This window comes from Hydra vulgaris, chromosome 12 (genome assembly GCF_038396675.1).
Source record: "Hydra vulgaris chromosome 12, alternate assembly HydraT2T_AEP".
In the NCBI taxonomy this organism is placed as follows: domain Eukaryota; kingdom Metazoa; phylum Cnidaria; class Hydrozoa; order Anthoathecata; family Hydridae; genus Hydra; species Hydra vulgaris.
In genome coordinates, this window is record NC_088931.1 from 77,476,124 (window position 1) to 77,486,474 (window position 10,351).

Below are 10,351 nucleotides of genomic sequence, written 5' to 3' on the forward strand. Positions count from 1 at the left end.
TGATTACTAAAATTGTCATCATCAATACTTAAAAAAGTATGGTTAAAGATATTCTGAAGTATCTGGAGCAAATGCAACTATGCATAGATTATAATGATGAACATTTAATCAAAAGTTTACATATCTTGCTTTTTTTGTTTGAAAGATTAATTTTATCAATACTTCTGGACGTAAGTAATTCATTATTTTAAATTTCATTAGCTAAAAACTCTTTGTAAAGCTCAAATTTTGAATCTTACAAAGAGTTTTTGAATTTTTATATTTGTAGTTGAGGTTTCTAAAATTAAAAAACAAGTTTTATGCTTAGTGGGAATTTCAGTATCAAATCATATGCTGCAGGCAACATATAGAAAAATAACAAAACTACTTACCTACTTCCCCTGCAACACTTTTTTTGCAACCAAATAATTTTCCTTTAAACTCACTTCCATTTTCCAACACTAATTTTGCCATAATTGAAATCTTGCTCTAATTCTAATTTGAAAACCGTGCGCACACACAAATATATATATATATATATATATATATATATATATATATATATATATATATATATATATATATATATATATATATATATATCAGTCCTTCTAATTAGAAAAAATAATCTCAAAAATAGACCAAAAGCTATTTTTGGTCAGCATCAGGTCAGCATAAAATTTTTAACACTAAGGTTTAACCATAACAATAAAGAAACAATAACAGCAAAAAATTGCGACCTGACACTTTTAAGTGATTTGCATCATAGTTTATAGACTTAACTGGTTTGGAAACTCGGTGTTTTGCGTAAAAAAAAACTCATTAAGGTGAACGCTGTGATCACGTGACATTGACGGTGCACAGCACAAAAATTTACTATGGCTTCAGAGAGAGAAGACGATGACTATTTTTGTAATAGTGACCTTATAATGCTATTGGAAAGTTTTGAAAAAGGTATTGAACTTCAAAATTATACTGAAGCTATTGTCAAAGATGTTAGTACTTTTTCCTAGTAAGATAAAAAAGTGAAAAATGTTTCTTTATGTAAATTATTTACGTAGCATAAACAAACATTTGTTTTTAGGTTTTTTTATTAGTGATCAAATTAAGCGAAAGATAAGCGATTGAGTGACTGATTATACTTTGTTTTTTAAACGTATATCTTACTTAAAACTATTTTTAGCTTAGCCCTGGATCCTTCCCATGTAATGTATGCGTTAAAGTTTTTAGAAGTAAAGGAGGGCTGAAATTGCATATCTCTAAAAAGCACCCCAACAATATTATCGTTGATGAACCTGCTAATAATCCAGTTTTTAACAATGAGATTTTGTTCTCACTACTAAAAAAAGTGTCTTGCAAGATTATAGAAAGCTCAATTTATGGTGACAAAATAATTGAAGTTGTTAAAAAATTTCAGATTGACCAGATAAAAGATGAGATTCAGTTTGATAGAATAATTGAAACTCTCTAAAAAGTTTGAATGAGTTTTATGCTGATTATTTTGGCAGAATAGTAATCAACAGTAGGCAAATTTTTAATTGTGATGCTGAATATGAAGATACTGCTACGTTATTATTAAGCAAACTTGCTGACAGCATAGCATCTTATTTTAGGGCTAATATATCTAGTGTCAGTGATAAAAAGATATCAAGTAGACAAACAATATGTGAAAGGGAAAAGTATGGCTTGCAATATCTAGGAGGTTACTGCATCCACAAATTAAAAAAAAAAAATCTAAAGTTTTCGAACAAATAATGACACTGCTATACAACAAGCAATATCAATATTAAAAAGCTGCCAATCTGAAACAAAAAATATTCCAGACCAAAAACTTATCAATGCTCTTAGCCGTGGAGGACTCACTGGTATAACAATTGAGTTTGAGCAAATATTAGTTATAGCAGAAAAAGCATTTTGTTTATATACAGAACAGTCAGAATTAACTAAAAGCATAGACATAGATTTCTTGACAGAAAAAACATTATATGATCAAGATATAGATGAATATTACAGGGTTATTCTTGAAAGCTGTGATTTAAAAATTGAAAAAGATATACAAAAATCTACTTTGTGTTCAATACTGAGATTATATTTTAGGGTTCGAAGTTATTCATTTGTCAAAGACATTTTTAATAAACACAAAGCAAAAAAAACAACAGGAGAACTATCTAAAAAAGGATTACGTGCTAATATGAAACAATCACATAAACTGAAAGACAAATAATATATATATGTAGTTTTATAAAAGTTTTGAATACAAATAGTTGTTATAATATAAGTAGTTTGTAAATCATGTTTTTTTGCTCTTTCTTTTTGGTATAAGATCTTCAGACACATTTATCCAAGACTTTTTTTTTATATAAGAGCCTCTAGGATTTCCAGTGTTAAGTGAAACACTTCTTTGGATGCGTATTGCATTAGAATTGTATCCAAACTGTTTAGCATCAGGGTTATCTGAATGTCGCCCTATTTGTCTTTGAGCACTGAAATATTTCTCTAATGGATCTTGACAAAATCTATTAGTAAGTACATAAGACATACCCTCTGCTAACAGAAACCTTGTAACTTCCACAATTGAGTTACATGTCATTATTAAGCCTTCATGAGTCTGATGTGAAATGAACATTTTAGCCTTAGCCTCATAAGAGTATTGACAACTAGAAGTATTGTCCACTCTTTCATCTATAGATCTTTTCCAATCTTTAAAATAATCCAAAAAATCATTTAAAAGGAAATTAAATCGTAAATCATTTTGGTCTGTGTATTTTTGAAGGAAAGGTTTTATATTAATTTTATGTTCTTCAAGAGATCTACTGTTAACACAATCAAAAAACATGTCAATTTTTTCACAAAAACTAGCTGTCTCTTTATGCTCTTCAGTTCCAAAGGTTTTTAAAACAGTTGCTACAGTTTGACTTAAAATTTGGGTAGCTAGTTTTACAGTCATAGCAGAGTAAGAGTTTATGTGTATGTGCTCATTAGTTAACTTAGGCATAAGTTTTAAACCATTGTCTAAATCTTCATAATACAATTGAGTAATGTGCTGCCACAGTAAGTATTTTCCATTGTTCCACAAGTAGCATGTACATTTTCCTGCGCCAGAGTTTAATAAGCAATTTCGAGCAGTTTTCATCAGGTGTAGTGGGTCTGCTACAAAGTATATGTATCTATATTTGGCATACAAATTTATTGTTTTAAAAATAACAGGAGTAATCATATCTCCACACATATAATGGTGAAATTTAATCATTGTTCGGTCAACACTGTTCAATGATGTACAAAAAAAATCACTTATAAATAATCACTACAGATAATCTGTGAAATAAAGGAATAATCTGTTTGCAATATCACTTAGCAATAAACGCCGTTAAAAAGTTTGTGTGCACTGTCACGCTTCATTTACGCTCTATTTTTGTGTCAAAAGGTTAAACAATAGATTTTACGGAGTTTCCAAACCAGTTAAGTCTATAAACTATGTTTGCATGTATATAAATTTATTTCAGAAAAAAAAGATTTTTTCTTTATCTAACATCTAAAAAACAATTTTTACTAACCTTATCAAATTAAATGAAATATTTCTTTTAACTGTCTTTATTCTAAAAAAAAATTTGAGAAATTTTTGACAGCTGTGATGGAAGGACTGCTTGTTTAAAAAAGTGTTGCTTTTATAGCTAGACCAAGTGTAGGGAGGAGCGGGGTTGTTTGCCACATTTTTTAATTTTTGGGAAGCCACTTATTCAATTTTTATCCAAAGGGAGCGCAAATTTACACATAGGTGTGTTGTCCATTTCCCATATTTATTATATCATTTTATTTCACAAAAGTGCACATACTATGAGAAACATTAATTTTAAAAAGGTCACCAGAGTGTGACAACCAACTCCTCTATGAGGGATGGTTGTCACACAGGACGGAGTTGGTTGTCACACAATTATGTGAAGTTGATTTATTATCAAAATATAATCAATTGTGTTATTGTATTATAAAATCATGAACATTTGAACATTACATCTGGAATAAAAGACAAAGCTTTTTAATACAATACAATATAATAACAAAATTTAAAGAATAATTTATTTAATTTTTAGTTAATTAAACTCTTCATCTGAGTCACAATTTAAACATATAAAGTTCAGCATGCCTGGTGTGCATTGTTCACGTGCCCACTTCTTGTATTTTAGACACTATACCCGTTTTTCTTTCAGTCTGCTATTAGCAAAGGACTCACAACAGTACAAGCAAATTTGTCCTCATCTTCTGACAAAGTTTCAACATTTTTTGCAGCTTTGCCTTTTCCTTTTGCAGGATTCATTTTTGATTTGCCTTTACAGCCACCTTTATCAATTGATTTCTTTTTAATCTTAGAATTCTCGCTTGTTAGTAATGCTTTTACAGGGGAGTCGGTTGCTATTAGTAATGAATGTCTTTAACTGCTTCTGGTAGAGGTTATTTTAGCCCTGCTTTTGGAAATGGCTTTTCTGGGGGACATAATTAGGCCTAAATTCTGCTGAAGAGCATTTGCCTTTTCTCATATATCTACTGGGGGTTTATTGAGTTCCTCAGAACTTTGAACTTGCCCTTTAGATGAGCCTGGTTGAGGATCAGAGTTAGTGAATGGACCTACATTAAGCATATCAACAGGTTGAAAGGTTGTTGATATGCCTAATGTAGGTCCATCCACAAACATCCTCTCATGTTGCCAAAGTTCTTAACATGAGAGGATGTTTAAAAAATATTCATACACTCAGTTACACAACTGGGAGCAAACTCATCAGAAAAAATATCTAGATTCAAAGGAAATATTCCTGTTGAAGCAAAACCAAAATTTTTTCGTGGAGTAGCAGCCATGGGAAATGCAACCTTCGCAATTATTGGAATGTCATATATGATCAAAATTTCTCCAGGATTCATAAACAACCAAGAGTCAACTGCAGTGTTAATATGTGTTTAAGTGGGCCATATACTGATTTGTCCAATGGTTGTAGTTTGAGTGTGCAGCGTGATGTAAAAGTCAGCATCACCACTCCGTTGTCTTTAGCAAAGTCTAAACCTTCAATGCTTAAGTGTGTCTTGTGATTGTCAAGCAGTAGAAGGCAGAGCTTCTCTTTACTGCACCTTGTGTTCATTACAAAGTGTTTTAGATATTTCATAAAGTTGACTTCGTTCATCCAGCCACTTGCATTTGAATCTCCTGTACTCCCTGGTAGAGCATATCTGATAAAATGATCTCTAAAATGAATCCAAGGAAAAATGAAAAATGGAGGAATACTAATGCCAGAAGCATTTACTGTGCAAGCAAGTGTAACTAGTGTCCCTCTTTCTGTAGAAGTAATAGCCCCTATCTGCTTTATACTTCATCTTCCAATAACTTTATTAGGTTTCTGTACTGTGGTAACTACTGCTTTGTCCATATTCCATATTTCATTAGGAGAAAATAAATAACATTCAAAGCATTGTTGTAGATTGTCAAAGAATAGTTTCACATTTACTTTATTGAAACTAGAAGCTCTATTTAAACTGGTTGCTTCAGGCTGCCTGATGGAGATCTGTGGATAGCGCTTCATAAATGCAGTAAACCAATCTATTCCTGCTTCTTTTAATTTCATCCAAGATTCAGAAACAGAAATACAATTTTTTTCTGCCAGTTGAAAAACCAGCTTTTTTACTTCCTTATGAGACAACCCAAAATACATTTTGGGTTGTCTCATAAGGAAAATACAGAAGCTAGTAAAAGATATATGATCAGTTCTTTTTCAAAAATTTCTGGGAATATCTGTTGATTTTTAATATATCTAACACTAATACTATGAGATTTCTTTGGTAAATCAGTTGGGGTTAGTTTCTTGCAATATCTTGCTAGAGTTTGATAATTTATGCCATAGTCTTTTTCTACCTCTCTGATAGATTTGGCATTCATTTTGACATCTTCAAAAGCTCGAAGGGTAGTATCTTTAGGAATGTTGCCTTTATTTGATTTTCTACTAAATTGTCGCAGCATTTCTGTAGGAGAAAAAAAAACATATTATGTAAAATATTTCATTTTAAATTTAAAAAGGTTCATGGAGTTGCTTGTCACAGTGTGACAACCATCCCCAAACAAAATGTGACAAGCAACCCCTTCATGACAAATAATGTTTGGAGCTTGATTTTACTTAGATGCACATGCTTTATTGGCAGATTAGTTGATTTAAATTCATTAATTGGTGAACTTACTAGATTAATCAATATTAAAAACGTATATTATTTACTAAATTTGGTAAAAGAAAGACACAAAATATAAAAAATTTTACTTACCAAGGCTTAAAATGAAATTTTTGCAATAACTTTTTCTGTAATGGTCTGATCAACTTGAAATCAAGTGGGCAGATAAACATTACCAATGTTTATTAAACAAGTGATTCCAAAGTTTTGCACCTTTAATAGTCTTTTTAATATAAGCATTGTTACAACCAACCTGCGTGACAACCAACCCCGCTTTCCCCTATTTACTCCTGTAATATTAACCTGTGTTAAATGTATAGTTTGAATCCAAATATTTAACCAATAGTGAAATAGCTTTTAAATGGTATTTTAACTTTATTTCTATAATCAGGTGAACCAGAGCCTCTAATGCTAGAAACAATGATAAAATTAAGTGCATACTTGATGTTTTTCTTTATTTCTTTATTATTTTTTTGTCAACTGTGTTTGTGTAAAAAAAACCAAATCATTTTATGCAAGTCTACATTACAGTTCTATATATAACAGACAATTTAACTTGAACAAAATTAACTTAGCCAAAATATTTTTTTTGTGGAAAAAGAGTGAAAACATTGTCATCAATCATAATACACAATGTGTATTACACATCTAAGCTTAAACCAAACTTTTATACATTTAATACATTACATACACATCTAATACAACTATATATACCTAATATTATATATCTGTTGTAATTTTAATGTGCGTCAATAATTTGTCAGTAATTAGCTTTGCTAATTATTGACAAAAGTCACACAATGCATATTTTTATTATTATAACGTTTTGTATAACAATCATTAATTGTTGACAAGAGTCACAAGTTGTATTTTTAAATGCTATATACAGCAAACAATTTTTTTGTAAAAACGTTGAGGTTGTTGATAAGTAATAAAAACATTAAAAACAAAATGGCTCTTAAATGTGTTGATCAACACGTAGCAAACTTGTTTGCTACTCTGCCGTCGAAGATTTACAAGACCATGGAGGAATTAACAGCACCTGACCTGGCAGAGGAGTTCAGGTGCTAATAATTCTTCCACCAACTTTTTTTTTGCCTCCAACTTTTCGTACGTTTCGTATGAGGAGTTGGTGGCAAAACTGAAAACGTTGGAAATAAGAAAATCGTCTTTAATCTCATGGTATGAATTTTGGGCATTGAGTGATCCAGGTAGCTCAAGAATGCAAGTTCTTGCCTTCAGACAGAGATGGCCAACTTCGTAATCAGTTCATTATTGGGATTAATGATGGTGCTGTTTTGTGTACCATTCTTCGGGGAGAAGATGCATTGAGCTTTGATGATTGTGTCAAGACTGCATCCGTGGTTGTACAAACTAGATTAGATGCGGCATGTTTATATGTGAATGAAGAAGTAAATGCAAGTTACCGAACAACTGGGACTGTAATGGCAAGTCATATATGGAGAAAGAATGAAATGCGATGTTTCAATTCTGAATTATTAAATTACTTTGCATGTGAATGTACCTCTTTATGCAAGAGATGCTTGCATAAACATGCTGCGAAGGACTGCCACAAACGCCAACAAAACCAGGAAAACTTAAATGGGACAAGTTTGCTTTAGGTATTTCTACAAGAACTCGTCCCAAAACTGTTCTACATACTATCGACTTGGTAATAAACGGAAGAAAAACTATAGCGCTTGTGGATACTGGTTGCTTGCAATCAATCATCACCAAGAAGTTACTACCATCTGACTATAAAGTGATTTGTGTAGTGCATGTTGCAACAATGGGGGGAATAATTTGATGTGAAGAAGTTGTTGCTAAAATACATCACCCAACGAACCGGTGCTTGGTGGATGGATTGGTGTTATGTGTGATCAAAGTAATAAATAAATATGACATGATTATGGGTATGTATCTAATAAATTCATGTGATGAACTGAAAACTGGCATTGGAAAATCGAAATTCTGTTATTCTCTGATTAAGTTGTCATTGAAACCTTGTGTTGCAACAATTAAAATTGGAACAAGTTAAGCTTATTTCGATGGCAACAAATGGATTGTAAGTTGGGAGTGGGAGAACGAACCTAAAAAAAAACAGAACAAGTCAGTATAACGTATCTAACCAACATTGTGAGGCATTCGACAACGAAATTAAAGAATGGATCAATGAAGGCATACTTAAAATTATGGGAAAAGCTAAAGGATTACTACCGTTGATATGCGTCATTCAAGATAATAAAAAGAAGATAAGACTGGTGCTTGATTATCGCAAACTTAACACCTATGTAAAAGCCTCTACAAGGGATGCAGATGTAATCAACGATGCAATGAGGGATTGGAGACTCATGAGTAAAAGTACTTATGAGACTGTACATATGAGTTTTCCAGGAGAAGTCAGTAGACTTCTCCTGGAAAACCATATGTACAGTCCATTGCAAAGTTAGCATCTGATAAGAAGCTAACTTTGACAACTTTTTTCTTTTTGCTAACTTTAAGATGATAATTCAGTATAAACTATTTGTTGTCATATTTGAGCTGGTTCTTCTAATCATGCTCTTTCTTTTCTAGACAAGATTCAAACAAGCATTTTAAAAGTGGTTAGAACTGCTTTATCTGCCAAGCTAGGGTTGCAATTCCATCGTCGTAATGTTGCATCTCTTTCTTTTAAACTATCATGGTAACTGATTAAATGAGCTATCATCTCTAGTTCCATGAAATAAAACTTATTCTTCCTTGACTTGTTATTCAGCAAAGTTGTATCTTTTTACTGTATCTGTCCCTGCATTTTCTAAAAAATTTTATCCATCTAGTTAAGTTTTTTTGCACTTTAATGCTTTAAAACTGTCTTCCATCTTATATTTTTGATACCCGTACAACCTTTGAATTTTGTTTCCTTGCTCTTTGACATTATTCTTTGTTTTCTAGTAACTCCCAACTTAACAGTATTTACTTGCAGTCTTGTTGGGAGTGAGTTTGCTTTTCTTTTTAAGTATAAAAATTTTAAGTATAAATATTTTTTTTTTAAGTATAAAAAGTATATTATATATATATATATATATATATATATATATATATATATATATATATATATATATATATATATATATATATATATATATATATATATATATATAAGTTTATATTTTTTATTATCATATAATCTTTACTGATCAAAATAGATATATGCTGTTTTGTTTTAAATTTTTATTATAAAATTTTACAAACCGATCAATTTATAGTTTTAGAAAATAAATTTATTTTGCTGTAAATTGCTTGGTCAAAAAGACATTTTTATTAATGAAAACTGTGAAGAGTTTTAAATTTGTGGAAAGCATTATAAAATTTGCCTCTGGATTCGATTATTATTTCTTATTAAGTCAAATTATAATATTTACAATAATTATAATATTTCGATGTTAAAACTTCGAAAAAAAAAACTTATTGTAAAATAACATTTTATTTATTATTGTAATACTCATGTTTTTGAGATAGAGAGAGAAATTTCCTGTAGTAATAAATATAATTTTTTTATAATTGTTTTCAATTGAATTTAAGAAAACGATTACATAATTTATTGCGCATTTTAAATTATCAAGTTTATATTTCTTCAACGCCGTTTTTTTTTTTTTTTTGGTAATAAAAAAGGAACAGATTTTAAACACAACATAAGGAACAGAGATATACAAAGTGATAGGTAAAATATTTGCACATACTTTTAACTAAATTTATTATTTTGCTACTTTTACAGTAAATATTAAAAAAATAAAAGTAATATTATTTTATATTAGAGTATAGTATTTTACCTTTCTGGCTGTTTCGAGAAATCAGTTACAACACATGTGCGCACGACTTGATGTTTTTCAAGGCCTCGCTAACTCAAATAATATATCAAACCACAGCTGTTTTTGTTTATAATTGTTATTAAATTTTAATAACTAATTTGACAACTTACAAATTAAATTTTATTTTTTTCTTAAAAGAATTGATTTATTTCAATACCAGAACTAATATTAAGTCGGTAAGACCTTGTTTTTGTAGTTTGTTTGTTTTCTTTAATATTTTAAATAAAAAGACTTTAAAAAACTTTATTTTACAATAAACTTGATAAATCTAGATAAACGATTGCAGAAAGAGTAAGAGATGCATTTTATCGGCTTAAAAGGCT

The 10,351-nt window shown here is 30.2% G+C and overlaps 1 protein-coding gene across 1 annotated transcript in view; it reads right to left on the reverse strand.

Moving 5' to 3' along the window:
• cad (carbamoyl-phosphate synthetase/aspartate transcarbamoylase/dihydroorotase) overlaps positions 1-10,020 on the reverse strand; it is an 83,665-nt gene extending 73,645 nt beyond the window's left edge. The window contains 3 exon segments of the mRNA NM_001280939.1: positions 372-474; positions 3,534-3,575; positions 9,990-10,020. Coding sequence (NP_001267868.1) covers positions 372-453 — 82 coding nt within the window. The 5' untranslated portion in view covers positions 454-474; positions 3,534-3,575; positions 9,990-10,020.
• Positions 10,021-10,351: the final 331 nt, after the last annotated feature.